Source organism: Lethenteron reissneri, chromosome 9 (assembly GCF_015708825.2).
Source record: "Lethenteron reissneri isolate LAM-NWPU_2019-01 chromosome 9, ASM1570882v1, whole genome shotgun sequence".
NCBI classification, from domain to species: Eukaryota; Metazoa; Chordata; class Hyperoartia; order Petromyzontiformes; family Petromyzontidae; genus Lethenteron; species Lethenteron reissneri.
In genome coordinates this window covers 10,947,877-10,964,638 of record NC_083787.1, presented here as the reverse complement: position 1 = coordinate 10,964,638, position 16,762 = coordinate 10,947,877, and the positions used below count along the sequence as shown (strand labels likewise).

Sequence of the window (16,762 nt, the reverse complement as noted above, 5' to 3'; positions counted from 1 at the left end):
AGATCTCATAGTGTAAATGCTTACCCCGAGCTCTCAATACTCTGATATTGCACTGTGTTTGAGTTGTACGCCTTCTGGTGTCATCTGGCCCTACACCAATGGGGACTAGGCTCTAAAGAAAGCCGTCTCGGGTGTGGGCCAATCAACTTCAAGGACAGTGCATATTATCATCCTTATCAGAGTTGCTTCTTTTTGTTTGCTTTTTTGACTACTTGTGTTGTGGTCATTGCAAACATGATGCCTTGAATAAAGGTGTCAGTTTTGTACCAGTTAAAAGGGTAAAAACCTACTATTATTCACAGCACGGGTTAAGACGTTATAACTACGGGGACCCTTTTTTAGTATCAAGTTGATGAAAAAACGTTTTTAAAATGCTTTAACGCCTCTTACAAGGCATTAAACCTGCATTGACCACACATCACCTGTGGTAAAGCATGCAGGCAGCTGCTGTAGAGATTGAAACGATCTCATTTGGACTCAGTGGTCTGAGGCTGCCTTGCATTATCCACGCAGTGCGATGTTGTCATCTTATTCAGAGCACTATGGGAGAACCATCCAATTTGTACGGTACTACGGTGTGCAGTAATACCCCGGTTAAAGTTGTGGATGCGTCCCTGAAATGTGCGACGACGAACGTCGGGACGACGAACGTCGGAACGACGTAAATACAAAGCGACGTACGGGGTAGTCGGTGGTGGAGGCGAAGACCGCTGCGACAGATGCCAGAAAGGACGGACGATGCTGTCGGCGACGTTAAGTGTGGGAGTCGAGTCGATGCAAATCAGACAGCGGTATAAATAACGTGGCCATGGAGTCAACATTGGGGGGGACTAAATCTTCCAGGGGGTCTGGGGGTCCCCCCCCCCAGAAAAAAAATCTAAATTTGAAAACTAATTTCCTGCCTAAAATATTCACTAACACATGGGATGGACTTTCTATTAATGTTTTACAATAATGACTAATAGTGTATTGTTATTACATTGCTCAGTTTTTTCTCTTTTTTACCTTTGTTTAACCACAATCATATAAACTGAAATCTATTTTATAGCAATATATTGAGAGGGACATCTTCTTGATTCTTTCGGTAAAGTCACGTAGAAGGAAAATAATAAAATAATAAAAAGTATTTTTAAAAACATTTTGAGGATATTTGAATATTGGGGGGGATGTGTCCCACTCAATATCTATTATAATTACGGCCTTGACGTGGCGACGTATTTGCGAAACAACGTAAAAGGAGGAGTCGTACACCGGGGTCTCGCAGTATCTAAATCAGCACGAGACGTAAATCAAGCGACTTCTGTGTGGCCTTTTCTCGTGAAGAATCTGAATATTTATTTATACTGGAGTAATCCGATGAGCTATTAAGCTCTTTTTCCCAGATGTCTAGTAGAGAGTGGGGACAAGTGAACCAGTGTTAAGTTTTGATTTAAATCTTTCGTAACTGCAGGGATTCATATTCTTGGTTCTTTCGGTAAAGTCACATAGAAGGGAAATAATAAAATAATACAAATATGAAACAATTTAAATTATCACGACGTTTCCACTGCAACATAAGCAATCATCATCAGGTGTGAAATCCACAGCAAGAAAATTTGAAAACCGCCACTTTTTTCAAATTGGGAAGTTGGCAAAAATATTTTCCCCCCAGAACAATCACGAGGATGATGAGACGATAGCTGCTACAATCGGCTGATAAACCTTTCCCACTTCTCGAGATAATCACGATACAACTCCAGTCAGCTGGGTCCCACCCAGAGGTCCACACTCGGGTGAACAGACGATGCAAGGTGATGCTAACTGGGCGTGAGAGCACACAATCGATCGTCATCGTAAGGCGCGTGGCCTGGGAGTGTTGCAAACTCTGTTTGAATGAACTTGAAGCACGGAATTCGTTTCTTAAGTTTGCCTCATTATTAACCTGCGTATGCCCTCTATAATGAACGTGTTCCTTTTTGTGTCTAAGGATTCGTTCGCTCTTGGAGGGAGGCGCCAGGAGGAGGAACTTTCCCTCTGATTAGCACGGTTGGCTATGTACGGTGCGAAATAAGTCCAACATACATAGGAACCACATACGGACGGGAAGGCAGCAGCGGCCACGCGGTGAGCCGGCGCTACCAACAATTGCCCAAGCTCTGCGGCCTTCTATAAAGGTGTTATACTGTTAGGAACCTCCTGGTTACACCAGCCCACAGGGGATTATTGTGTCCGTCCGTCGTGCAGGGAGGGGCTGGGTGGGGAGGGGAGGGTGGGGCTGGGTGGGAAGGGTGGAAAGGGGCTGGGTGGGGAGGGTGGGGAGGGGCTGGGTGGGGAGGGAGGGTGGGGAAGGGCTGGGTGGGGGGTGGGAGGGGTGAGGCTGGGTGGGGAGGGGCTGGTCACCCCGTGGTGCCCTTATAAAACTCAACGTTTAACCTACCCACGCCGACTTGTGCCCGCCCTCACAGTCGGGCATATTTGCGGAATACACCACGCCGCCGTTGACCCTGGCCATTGACCGAGCAACCCAACGTTCCTACCAGCTCCCTCTGCAGGAATGTGTTCGGCTAATCGATTGTTTACCTTGTGGGAGGAAACCCGATCACCCGCAGAAAACCCAACGCATGCGAGGGGGCAACACTCTATGCCAGTGGTTCTCAACATTTTCCTGGCTCTTGTACCGCAGGTTACATTTAGTTTCAACCCAGTACCCCCTTGCCTGACCCAACATGGTTTTGAGAAATAAATGTACGAAGAATGAACATCAATAGTTTAATTATTGTCCGTTTTGTGAGATATCCTAACTAGCGAGCTTAGTAGCTGCAAGCGAATTAATAAAAGCGTAACGGACGTTCTGCACGCAGGACGTAATTTGTTCACCCTCGCAACGTTCCTTTTGGAAACCAGATAGTTTACGATCAATGAGTTTAGAAAGGTCTTTTATATCTACACTATTTGTTTTTTTTCCGTAAAGTCACGTAGGTAAAAAATCAAATCAAATAAATGAAAACTAAATTAAATCACGACGTTTCGGGCGCAACACAAGTGTCCTTCTTGTGTTGTGCCTGAAACGTCGTGATTTAATTTGGATTTCATTTAATTCAATTTTTATCTAAGTGACTTTAACGAAAAAACCAAAGAGTATGAATCCTTGCAGTCACGAAAGCTTCAAATTTCGTCTTTTATATCATCCTCGGTTACCATATGGCATTAATTTGTATCGTCGTTATTTTATATTGGCAGATTCATACGTGATTACTCACCAGTGACTCATGTATGATATTATTTCACACAATTCACCGCACGTACCCCAAGGGGTACTCCCGGTCGAGAACCAACTTCCTCGACCCCATACACACGGTGCAGGTGGAGCCCACCTTTTGCTGTACTGCCGTCTCCTGGCGAGCCAAGGTATGTGCACGTCCTCGTTGCCCACGGGAAGGGAGTTTCACGACATTTGTGTGGTGATCCACAGACCCTCGCTGACGCCTCCACTGCTGAATTGCAAGCCACGTGCACAGCCACCACCGCCCGGCGTGCATCTCCCCACGCTGATTTGCGCAAACTTTTAAGTTTTTGTGACATTTGGTTGTTAATGTGGCCCTGCTGATCCATGTGCCATTACAGCGAGATGCTAAAGTCAAAGGTGCAGGCCTGCAATTGCGCTTACGCCACTGCTGGCGGAAGGGAGTGGCCTCTATTTGGGTATTTTGCCAAATCTTCCACACCGAGCAGACGTGCGAGAAGAATGTCGGAGTACCCACCACACTTCACCCCACCACACACGACCTGCATTTTTGGCCGTGGTGTACCCATTTATATCGCTGGATGGAGACTTGATGACTTTAAGAAACTTGCCAATTATTTCACCTGTCACCCCAAGAGATGAAATCGTACCTGTAACGTCAGGATTCCAAGACATTCGTTTATCAATGTAACCCTTTGGGCATTCGTTATTCAATGTTGGCCTACGGGCGTTCTGATTTCCCATGTAACCCGATGGAGATTCATTTCCCCATGTTAGTCTCTGGGCATTCGTTTCTCGTCATCCCTTTTAGTCGGTCCACACTTTTTGCAACGATGATGACGGTGTTATTAATTTACCAAAGAAATCCTCAAAAAGTCTTACTGTTGGGGCAAGCGCTGTTAGGGAGCGCCTATTGAAGCTGGTATGGGTGCACAACTGGGTGGTGTAATACCACGCCTGGCCGCCTTGTATCCCCAGTGCTTTTGTTTACACACCTCACGAAGTACTCTATACACACAGTCGACCTCGACGGGAACCAAATTATGGTGGCTGGGTTCATAGCGCAGCACACGAACACCACTACGCCATCGCTTACAACTTACCACACGCACGCAAAAAAGACAGATTCCCCCGTAGAGCCTTAAGACTGTTGGGGCAAATGCTGTTAGATGGCACCTATGACGGTCGACAGCTCACGAGGGGGTAGGTCGCCAGCACCACGCCCGGCCACCTTTGTCTCCCAGTGGCGATGTTTCCACACTGCACCAGGTACTCATGAGGCAGAGTAGACCTAGGGGAGGCCCAGGACTGGTTCAGATAATCATCACTGGTGTTGGCTGCGAGTGTACTAACTGCTACACCACCGCTCCCCACCACGCACACAAATGGTTCGGTCACGGCCGTCTTTTATTCAATCTTTAGTTGCCTAAAAATGTCCAACATCACCGATTACAAACCAATTCATCAGCAGCATTAACTGCAGCAAACATGAGGCTTCTGAAATGAGATTGATGCCCGTGTGGAGAAACCAACAAAGCCTGTGTGGGGTGATTGTTCAATTACATTGTGAGTCCTGATCCAGTGGTGTCAAATTTCACCATTGCTATGGACGAGTAACAGTTCGTCCATAGGACGAACACTGATGATGGTCCTACAAAGCGGAACTCATTTTTATTGACCTGCAGATACTTTTAACGATGATGGGCCAAGTGAGATCCCAAAATAGATCTTCTAACACAGAGGTTTCGTTTTATCCGTCTGCAAATTGTAAATGATCGATTCTCATAAACAAGATGGAATTCTGATTTAAAGCTTTCGTGACTGCAGAGATTCATATTCTTGGTTCTTTCGAAAGAACTAAGTATATAAGATGGAATTTGTGCATCGTAAGCACACGGATACATTTTAAATCAAATGAGTCCTTACTCCTTTTGAGCACATTGGCCAGGCAGGAGCAACTGGGTTTGGTCAAAATCTGCACGAGATTTTTTTCAAGCCACATTAAATAAAAACCTGTGAAGTTTGCGACGTAAACCATGTCAATTAAATGCAGTGAATGTACCGGATAACCACTGATATGAATGCAACAGCTGTGACACACCACTCGGCCGCTCTGTGGGTGGCCCCATGTATGCATCAAAGTACCTGTTATGTTTTAATGATGGATTTTTAACACTCAACCACCCAAGAGAATCATTGTGAGCAACTCTCTCTCCGTCTGACCACATTGTGTATGCAGGCCACTGTGCTGTTGCATCGGGAGAGGGGATGAGCTTGGTGCATTATCGTTGCTGCTACAGGGCACGACATGATCAAGGCCGGATTGGGCCAAATGGAAATTGGGCATTTTCTCTGTGAAAGACACCAGGTTGAGCCATCGGATATTAAGTAGCACTTAAAAGCCGATGGGGATAACGCAAACCCATCGAACAGCTGAAATCTGGTAGCTTGGCTGTGTCAGGCTGTCTCCTGTGAGGTTTAAAGTTTCGTTTCGGAGACAAAAAGAAATGTAAAGTGACTTTCAGGAGCACCGCCATCGCACTCGAGTGATGTCCCGGCATCAGTAGCTGCTGTGCTTCGAGAAGTCGCCACAGCGACGTCACGAGAGTGCTCCGGTGGCGACGTCGAGGGTCAGAATCGAGATGACGGCCGCGCGCGCATTCGGTCTCGTCTTTCGGTTACAATTTCTGACAATTAAACCGTTGGCAATCGAGTTCAAGATTTCTCTTTTTGTTTACGAGTTTCACTTTTTTTACCATTTAAACCTCACGAACACGGCCACAAGCGGGGAGGGGGGGGCAATGCAAGTTGCGTGCAGAATGAATTGTCTCAAACTCTGGGAACCGGCAGCTTATAGGAAACAAATGCCAAGTTGTCGTTAGGTCTAGTCCAACCCTGGGCAGGGCAGGGCAGGATGGGGGGGTTTGGGGCAAGAGAGCGGGATACAGGGCACAGCTTTCAATATCGGTAGTGGTCAGGCTTGAAGGGCCCTTCACGTGGAATGCCGAGGTAGGAAGCCTGATCGTCCGAGAGCTTGGTGAGCTTCACGCCCAGCTGGTGCAGGTGAGCCTCCGCCACGGCTTCATCCAGCTGTTCCGGGGGGGGAAACGGGTCAGAGAGAGGAGATGGTGGTGGGGGGTGGGAGGTGGGAAATGATGGAATACAGAGGTCAGGGACGCACACACACACGACCACACAGGTACACATGGACACATCAACTAAAACACATTTAGACAGAGGAATATAGACACATGAACAGACGCACGCAGACACACATATGGACACATACAAACGGAAAGGCAAGCAGACACACAATCTGATGCCATGTATCACGAGCCGTGGGAGTCGATATTCGTAAACAAATCGATGCATTGTCACTCTTACAAGTGAGTAAATACACATGCAAACGAGTAAACAAGCACGAGCGAGTGAACAAATGAGTGACCGACCAGGTGAGCAACAAAAGGGAGCTAGCTACCTTCTTGGGCAGAAAGTAGACTCCGAGCGGATACTTGTCGGTGTGCTTCCACAGCTCGATCTGTGCCAGCACCTGGTTGGTGAAGGAGTTGCTCATCACAAAGCTCGGGTGGCCCATGGCGCAGCCCAGGTTCACAAGCCGCCCCTCTGCTAGCAGGATTACGTGACGCCCGTTCTTCAAGCGGTAGCGGTCAACCTGTGGGGTGGGGGGGGCAGAGACAGAAGGAAGTGGGGGGGGCAAAGAGGTCGTATTAGTTGGGAGGATACATTTTTGTGCCTTGTACAATATGTAAAGTGCAGCGGCGTGCCTCCATTTACCCCACCGAGCTATATAGCTCTTTTTTAGAAGTGACCTGGTGACAAAATGATAGCTCATTGAAGTGGCTTATGTGTAAATTCATTGCAGGCAAATACTCTGAGCGCATGTTCATTCTAAATGTGGAGGGAATACCCGGAGGACCAGGAGAGAAAAATCCACACGACCATGGTGAGACACGCAAACTCCAAATATACAGGCATCAAGGTTGGGATCTAATCCACGACCTTCTGTATACCAGGCAAGGTAGTTAACATCTCGCCACCATTAATCGCAGGTAGCGCGGTGCTTAGCTTACTACGCTGTGAACCCAGCCAGTAAAGTTTGATTACTGGCCACGGCTAACGTCAGTGGCGAGTGAGATCTGAACCAATCCTTGCCGCAACCCCCCCCACCCCCACTCTGACCCCTCACCCCCCCACCACTCCTTGACCAATCCAAGTAAGCAAAAGTGACAGAAGTGACTGAGTGGGGCGAAATTAGAAACAGTGTTGGGAGGTCAAAAATAGTCCCTGTCGCAAGCAATCTAGTAATGCGCTAAGACAGCGACAAATACATATCATGTGCGGGCCATTACCAAGTCGTAGGCATCACATGACTGCAGGATGTTCGAGTGGCGAGCCACCGCGTGGATTTTTCTGGGTCTAGTTTTTTCCCCCCACATTTATAATCAACGCGATAAGCCGCTTCGTTGCACTATTATTTGTGGCCAGGCGGCTTCTGAAAAAGAGCTAAAAAGCTCAGTGGGCCTTACCTGGTAAAATAAAAAATAGTTTAAATAGTTTAAAAGTCATTGGCCATATGAAACGAAGTCACGGGTCACGTCCGGCCCGCAGATCGCAGGTGGGCCCCCCCTACCTGTGGCTTGACGTTGATCTTCGCGGCCGCATGGTCGTTGAGCCACTTGACGTCCAGCTCGCAATCAAAGTGACCGATGTTGCACACAATGGAGTCCTCCTTCATCTGCTCAAAATGCCTGCAAGACACGGGAACAACAAGAACGCGAGCCCACACGGTCAGATCGAGCGCACGAACGAAGACAACGGCGGCCAATCACCGCTGACCGATGGCGATATCGCCACGCCGCCTGTGCCAGGCTAGGTGCACAAATTAAGCCACCGCGAGCCCCCACCTGCCCGTGATGATGTCCTTGCATCCGGTCGTCGTCACGAAGATGTTGGCCTCCTTGCAGGCCTCGTCCATCGTCGTCACCTCGTAGCCTGGGACGGAGAGAGACGGAGTGAGAACAAACATGGCGGTGTCGGTGATATTGGTGTCACCAATGCTGGTGTCAGTATTACTCCTTTCTCGGGGGCCAGATAGGTCACGTCGTCAAAGGCTGTGGCACAGTGATGGCATCGACATGGATGGCGGTGGTAACGGTGGCTGTCGCGATGGTGGCTGTCACTATCATGGTGTTAGTGATAATGGTTGCGGTCACAATGGAACTGGTCGCGATGATGGCAGAAGTGGCGGTAGTGACGGTCATGATGATGTTGGCGGTCGCGGCAATGACAATTCGTGACGGTGTCGGTAATGACGTTGGCAGCTGGGGTGGTGGTGGTGAGGGTGGTGATAGTGGCGGCGCACTCACCCTCCATGGCGGCCTGCAGCGCATTGATGGGGTCGATCTCGGTGATGATGACACGTGCCCCGAACGCACGCAGCGACTGCGCGGAGCCCTTGCCCACGTCGCCGTAGCCGGCCACCACTGCCACCTTTCCTGCGATCATCACGTCCGTGGCGCGCTTGATGCCGTCGATCAGCGACTCGCGGCACCCGTACAGGTTGTCGAACTTGCTCTGTTCCGTGCGACAGGGGAGGGGGAAGGGAGGAGGGGGCGAGTAGTGGAGGAAGGATCGTGGGCACAGGAAAAAACGGGAGATAAGAGGGATCAGGGCACAGACAAGAACAAGGAATGTCGCATATCATCATCATCATCATCACCCGCCATGATCATTCCACTGCCGGATGAAGTCTTGCCAGACCATCGTCATCTCTCACGATCCCGCGAAGTAACAGAGATTCTCGTGCCTGTACACGCAAGCCAATTGCATTGCTCCACCTCTGTGGAGGACGTACTTTTAGACGGCGCGTTCCCACCGACTCTGACGCGCCATCGTCTCATGCCCCACGGCAAGCTGCCTTTGTCGTCACACGGTGGTGATTTAAAGCCACTGTGCACAATTATCCATGGGTGTGGCGACCCAGAGCCGTGTTTTTTTTGGAGTTGTGGTTCATGACTTTGGAACAGTTCACAAAAAGTCTGCGCCAAGCCGTATGGACTCCGTAGCCAAAATCGATAGTTGTCCACAAATACAAATAAACATCTGCCCCTACTTAATCACGATCGATATTTTTAAACATTCTTTTGTCTTTTTTCCTCCCATTTTATCAGATTATGTAATGGGCACCGATTATGTAATGGGCATCGATTATGTAATGGGCATCGAGCCCTACCTACGTAGACTCGCACAGGACTGTAAACTTAATACACAAACATGCACGGAGACTTACAAAGAGAATCTTAGATTTACAATCAACTGCAGAATTACACACAGACTCCGACTTGCAGAGACCCATAGACTTGTGAAGAAACCCACAAATCTTGGTGGATTTACATGGACCAGCAGTGGAAATGGGGGGGGAGGGAGGTGGGTCGTTGGGGGTGGGGGGAGTCGGATGATCGGCTGGCAGTGGGGGAGATCCGTCATGGGTGGGGGTAGAGGGGTATGGGCGCTGGGGACGTTACCTTGGTGACGGAGTCGTTGACGTTGATGGCTGGGATCTTGAGCTCATTGTTCTTGAGCATCTTGTAGAGGTTGTGCACGCCCGTGGTCGTCTCCTCAGACACGCCGCGGATGCCTGCCAAGTCGCACGTAACGGGCAAGCGGACGAGTGAGCAGGGGAGTGGGCAGGCGAATGGGCAGGCGAGTGAATGGATGAGCTGACGAGTGGGCGGGTAAGCGGGTGAGAGGGTGGGTTGGTGGAAGGGTGAATGACTGGGTGAGCGGGAGAATGAGTCTGTGAGTGAGTGAGTGGACGGGTGAGTGGATGGATAAGTGGGCGAGTCAATGAGGGGTCAGAGACACCGAGACAGCACTGCTGAGGAGAAGGGCTAGAATCCAGGTTCCCGCTGCTCGTGATGAAACAGGCTCCAGTGAAGTTAATTGATTATTTCAGCTCAGACACCAATGGCCACACAGAAAACGATAGCATTATCTTTGGTTTTGCGCTTCATTTGACCGAATTCCAGCTCTGAGAATGACCGTCATGAGATTAATATGTTTCCCTCTAGTAGGGGAAGTGGGAAAGTGCTGCCCCTTAGTGTAGAGATCAGGTGACTGGCCATCAAGCCGATGTCATTTCAGACCGGGCACAAAAATAGCAACGTCATCAAAACATGCACATCATGTTGGGAATCCTGTTGTGTTTTTCTGCTGATGACACCAATCTGCGTGCGCACTCATTTGTTCCGGCTGTTGCATGGCCCTCTTGAGCTGGAGAGGATACTTGCATTCGGTGAAGAGGCGAGTTGGCAAAGTGGGTGAAGAGGCAAGTGAACAAAACACAAGAAATTAATAATGTGCAAATGAGCGAGCGAGGGAGTACGCGGGCGGACATGAAAGTGGGCAGATAAGTAATCGGATGGGCTAGCTAGTGGGCAAGTGAACAAGCGAGCTAATAACAGAGCACAAGAGCAAATTGCGCAAGTGAATGGATGAACACAGGAGAGAACAAACGAGTGACCAGGAAGGTGACCGAACGAGCAGATGAACACGAGTGTGGGCCAGCAACCCGAAGAAGGGTGATCGAGCGGGTGAGTGAGCGAGCGAGTGAGCAAACGACTTAACGAATACAAGAATGGGCGAGCATTTCATTTGGCGAGCAAGTGGGTGAGTGAGTGAGTGAGTGAATGAGCGGCGGGGCAGCAAGTGGGCGATACGGTTGGGTGGGCCATCCTGTTGGACGCGACGCACCTTTCAGCAGTTCGGGGTGCTTTGTGTGCACGAGGTTGGTGAGGTCCCCCCCGTCGTCCAGGATCATGTTGAGCGGCTTCCCGTCGGGGAAGACGAGCGTCTGCTCGATGCACCACACGTACTCCTCGTCCGTCTCGCCCTTCCACGCGAACACTGCGGCACACGCACGCCCCTCGTCAACGACAGGGGGAAACCCGAGGGGGGGGGGGCTCCATATAATGGACAACAGGTCAGGGCAGACGTCCGCGAGGGCGCGCGTGCAGGTTACGCCACGCTGACCGGCCTATGTGACGCCTGTGACTTCGTTCGCGGAAAGGGAAAACGACGACGGACAGCTGTCTGCGCAAGACCCGGTATAAATTTAACAAGTGGGCTTTCGTGACCAATATGTTACGATTCGCAAGTACATTTTTGGGTCCGAGTGCGCAATAAAAATGCCGATGTGTGTCGTACACCCTCCGCCACCTGACAGACAAATGAATAAAGTCAGGTGATCAAATGCACGAATTTTCATTGCGAGTTTGTTGACGCGACACCTTTATTTGGCTGTGTCGGGTAGAGGAGGGTATACGACATATGCGGCGATCCGACCAAAACATTAATTATGATTAATTTGTTTATATATTGGAATTTTTTTTTATGTTTTTGGATGAGGAATCTGATCTGCTGGGTGTTTCGTTAAATATTCTAGAAGGGCTACAAGAGCTGAGATTACTACAGCCAACCAAACAGACAAAATGTGCCCAAGAGTATGTCCACCATCGATATGGGGAGATGAAATCAGCAACTCCTCTAATGTTAAACAGACTTGTGCAAGCGCTACGAGCAAGCACCTATTAAAGCCAGCATGGGACACCAGGTGGTGTAGGAATCCAAGACCTTTAAATAATAAATATAATCATGTTTTCCTAACATTGGTCACTACAAAGGTCTACCCTGTAACCCTGACCCTAGTAAATCATAGATAGATCGCCAACATTCAGCTCTGTGCAATCAATCGGCAGCCAGCGCTGACACGGGGAGAGATCAAGAACCAATCTGATCGGCAAGGAGGAGAGATGCATAGTCATGGTGACACACACAGCCGCCACACTGTCCCGCCTGGACAAACACAGCCGACGGGCCACCCTTGACATCATGACCCCCTGACCACCTGTGGCCACCGTGCTATCACATGACGAGCTGATGTGTGTGCATGTTGGGCGGTTCGTGTTGGGCGGTGCGTGTCAACTGGGTGGTGCGAGTCTGTCCCGTGCAGTGTGTCCGTGCTGGGCGGTGCGTCCATTCCGTGCGGTGTGTCCGTGGTGGGTGGTGTGTGTGATGGGGGCGGCATGTCCATGCCAGATGTTGTTTCCATGCCGAGCGGTGTGTCTCTCCAGTGTGGCGTGTTCAATCGGGGTGGTGTGCGCGATCAGGGCGGTGTGTCCATGCCAGTTGATGTCTGATCCAGTGTGTCGGATCGGGGCAATGTGTGTGTGTGCGTGCGTCACACAAGTGACATTGCGCACACCAGGGATGCCGGCCTTGGCTATGGCAGCGGCGGCGTGGTCCTGCGTGGAGAAGATGTTGCAGCTCGACCACATCACCTGCAGGTGGGAGCATCAGGGAGGGTGACGGGGGGCGGAAAGGGGGGGATGAGCAGGTGATCAATCAGACGTGTGCACAAAGACAAGAGTACACACGTGAACAGAAGCGCTTGTATACAACAATGTGCGTGTTTGCGAGCACACTGATAAATGGTGCGATGGTGTACTGGTTCATGTGCTGTGCTACAAACCCAGACACCTGGGTTCGATTCCAGGCCACAGTTGACATCCAGTGTCAAGTGATATCTGAACCCGGTGTGTTGTGCAAACATCAGCGCTGTGGAGGCAAAGGTTGGGTGCCGTGGTAGCCACACCACGTTCTCGTGCGCCATGCCAACCATATCAGGACTCCAGCACTTGCCCCAACAGCCCGGGATACCTCAACCCACCAAGGTCTCCGTCGTTAATCCGCGTGTGTGTGCATGCGTGCCTGTCTGCACGAGCACCACCCACCTTGGCACCCAGCTCCACAAGCGTCTCGATTAGAACGGCCGTCTGCACCGTCATGTGGAGGCAGCCAGAGATGCGGGCGCCGGTCAGCGGCTTGGACTTGCCGTACATCTGGCGCATCTTCATGAGGCCCGGCATCTCATTCTCAGCGATGTCGAGGGCCTTGCGTCCCCACTCCGCCAAGGAAATGTCCGCTGTGAGGCGAGGGGATAGGCGGTGGACGGCGGGTCATTAAGTCTTGCGTGGCATTAGGGCAGGGGTTGGTAACCTTCGGCTCCGGAGCTGCATGTGGCTCTTTGGCTTCCTCCTTGGGGCTCTTTCGCTGACCCCTTGCGGGTAGCCGTTACAAAAACAGTATTCTTAAGCATAATTTAACGTAATAACTTATCAAATATGTCAGGCAGTGGTGTTGACGACAAAATAGTAGTCAAAATGTATTGTTAACGAAGAAGGGGAGGAAAAAACTAAAATGGATGCAGTTTATTCCATCACCTCTTTGTTAAGTCAGAATTATTTGCCATCTGCTGTATACGTGCTGTGTTTGTGTAGAATTAGCTCTGCGTGTGATGCGGCTCTTGAACTATTTTGGTCAAAGACAGAAGCCAAAAAAATTGCCTCTTCTTCTTTGAAAGGTTGCCGACCCCATGCACGAGAGCAACGCATTCAAAATGTTAATCAAGGTGCTGCCAAATTCATCAAGACGCCACCTACCTCCAGGCGTGTGGCGAGGACATAAATTATTTGGTGATGCTGCCGCATTGGCAGAAGAGCAAAAAACAACATTCATATTCATCAAAACGGACGCCTTAAAATATATATAACAGGTGACGCTTTTGGGCAATGGTCCTTGTGCTTCGGCTTCGAAGAAGGGTAACTGCCCAAAACGTCACCTATATAAAATAATATAGGGCCACGCAGTGTTGTTGACAAAGGTGTTGAGTGTTTAACTTGGAGTGCCGTCGCGATATCATTGTCAACTTACGAAGATGCCACCGGTAATCGTATCAAGATATCATCACCTACCTGTCAACCCCTTATAAACTTATGACAGACCAATTCAGACCTTATTGGTCACCCGGTGCCCTTATAAATCTCAAAGTTCATCCTACAAAGCCCCATCACAATGGAAAAACAAATATACATTTTTTTCCATATTAAAAGGTACCTGAAAACTCAATTTCCCTGTACAAGAATACAGGTAAACCGCATGGGTTGACAGGTATGTCATCAACTTATCACGCGTCAATGGATTTACTCAACAAATTAAACTTAACTCGGCAGTGTCACTTATCAACTCAAGAGGCCACGGATCCACGTTACTCATCAAATGAACATTTGATTCTGCGAGTTTATTCAGGAAAGTCTTTAGAGTCTTGTGTAAGTTTTACAGGAGGTTCCTGCCAAGTGTTAAAAATGGCGTTGTTTTACATAAAGACATCACTTATATTCGCGATGTCACGATGCAATGCATAGCTCACAAATCTGGCTGTCGTCTGATGATGCCGATTGCAATTACTGGCGAAACGTCGTACGTACTCAGATTGTAAATGTGGGAATACTCTCCAACACACCAGTGTGCTGTACTAGTCACGAATTGGCACGTTCTGTTTACGTGACAAACTTTACTAATTGGCCATGTCGGGTGGTGGCGGGGTTAACGACAATTACAGCTTTGCCAAGTACGCAGCAAGTTAAAAGTTTCGCCCGCGTGCGAGCGAAATTCACAAAGCGCCGCCCGGCACGCGCAGCCGAATCGCCGAAAGGGGTTGGTGGCTCACGAAGAGATCTGCGATTCCAGCCGGTGCGAGGCGAAGCGGGGAACCGGCCAGGCGCCCTCGTCTGTGTGTGGCCGTGGGGTTTTTTTTCTCAGCACCCCACTCAGATTCCAGCCCGCACATCGGAGCGAAAAAAATAAACCACTCGGCCACATTAGCATTTAACACAAATAAAGCGGCGAATTGGTCCAACGTCCCACAGTAGCAAGCAGCACCCTCACCGACAACTTTGTTCGCGAAACTCCGACCCGATGCCCTGCACAATATGTAACAATGCATAATAATAACAACAACACTGCGTAACCGGAACAGGAGATATATTATTGGTTCTTTCGGTAAAGTCACGTAGAAGGGAAATAATAAATATATAAAAATTCTCACGACGTTTCTACTGCAACACAAGCAATCATCAGATGTGAAATCCACAGCAAGACATTTAAAAAAATTAAAATGTTCTTGCTGTGGATTTCACACCTGATGATGATTGCTTGTGTTGCAGTCGAAACGTCGTGAGAATTTGTATTGGTTTATTTTTTATTATTTCCCTTCTACGTGACTTTACCCAAAGAACCAATATGAATCCCTGCAGTCACGAAAATTTTAAATCAAAATTTGGAACAGATGTTTTACTGACAGCTGCTGTCATCGCACTGCGCTGCCAGCGTCTCCAGGCACTTCACCTGAAGCCGTCACCGATGTCGCGTCAAATTGCCGCGACCGACCAGGTGTGGCCCTCCTCATCCAGCAGTGGATCGACCCGAAGCGCTGCGCGTGGCGTGGAGAGCGCGGCTCTGCCACAGGAGTTTACACCAAAACCCTGGCGCGCCGTCCCATCAATGGAGCGCAATTATTTGCAAATGTAAGCATAGCAACTGTGCACTTGAGGCATAACGTCACACACGCACAGCCCCCAATCATTCCTCAACCCTCACCGTGGGCTAATTTCACCATACTTCACCACGCCGGTCATTCATTGCATTATGACCGCGCAGAGTGAACGGCTGACGCTTCCGACTGACATCGGAACTCGAACGCCGAATCCGCTTCTCACGACGTACCAACTTTGTAGTTCGGCTTCTGAGACATTGTTGCTTGTTGCGTGTTGCAGTGTTGCCTGTTGCTTGTTGCCTGTTGCGTTGTTGCTGTCACTGCTGCCGGACTTAAGAGCCTGCCGCGTCTGTGCCGAGGTCTGAACTGAAAGGGGCGCGCGTTGTCGAGCTCAGCGCTTTTATACCCGCGGTGCGGCTTTAATTAATTATTTAGTGACGCGTCACTCGCGCGCCATTGGCTCAGAGGGCGCGATGTGATGAATATTCATGAGCAGGGCGTGTCCTGGCGGCTTATGAATATTCATTAGCAGGGCGTGTGCTACGGTCTTATGAATATTAATTAGATTATTTGAATACGCTGTGGCTCATTGGCTGGCAGTGGTCCCGGCGACCACGGCTATACGGGGGGTGAGTTCTCATGAATATTAATTAGGCGTGAAGGGGGGAAGCCGTGATGGGACATTTTTCTGTTTGTGGGCGTTAAACGAAACGCGTTTCACGTGTCTGTGTGCTGGACCAACGTCTCGTGGTCCACGTGCATCGCGGCTCTTGACACATTGAGGGTTTTTTTGGCTGAATTCTTTTTTTAAAATGTCTCTTTATTTAGTTTGCCGACCCCTGGCGTCGTCTGTGAATGCAGTAGAGTTACTTTAATGGATGTACCTGTGAAATCACGTTCCCGATGCGGTTCCTGATCGCGTCAATACGCAAACGTTGCTCAAGATGTGATGCAATCACAGCCAATTATCGATGCCCTTTATTCAAATGTGGAGCGGTGTGACGCGCGGTGGTGCACTGCGCTGACCATTCTTGACCTAAGTTCGATTCCCGGCCACGCGGCGAGCGTAAGTCATGTTGAGCCACTGAGCGGCGTGGTGAAGTATGGTCAAACAACGCCGTGGCCGT

At 49.6% G+C, this 16,762-nt stretch overlaps 1 protein-coding gene across 1 annotated transcript; it reads right to left on the bottom strand.

The window, feature by feature from the left end:
- Positions 1–4,612: 4,612 nt before the first annotated feature.
- On the bottom strand, positions 4,613–15,996 carry AHCY (adenosylhomocysteinase). Its single transcript, XM_061548261.1, has 10 exons — positions 15,866–15,996; positions 13,036–13,226; positions 12,507–12,582; positions 10,997–11,149; positions 9,769–9,881; positions 8,611–8,818; positions 8,149–8,236; positions 7,875–7,992; positions 6,702–6,896; positions 4,613–6,313 (listed from the first exon to the last, which is right to left on the bottom strand). Exons 1-10 carry the CDS (start codon positions 15,891–15,893, stop codon positions 6,182–6,184), a joined length of 1,302 nt encoding a protein of 433 aa, XP_061404245.1. The 5' UTR covers positions 15,894–15,996; the 3' UTR covers positions 4,613–6,181.
- Positions 15,997–16,762: the final 766 nt, after the last annotated feature.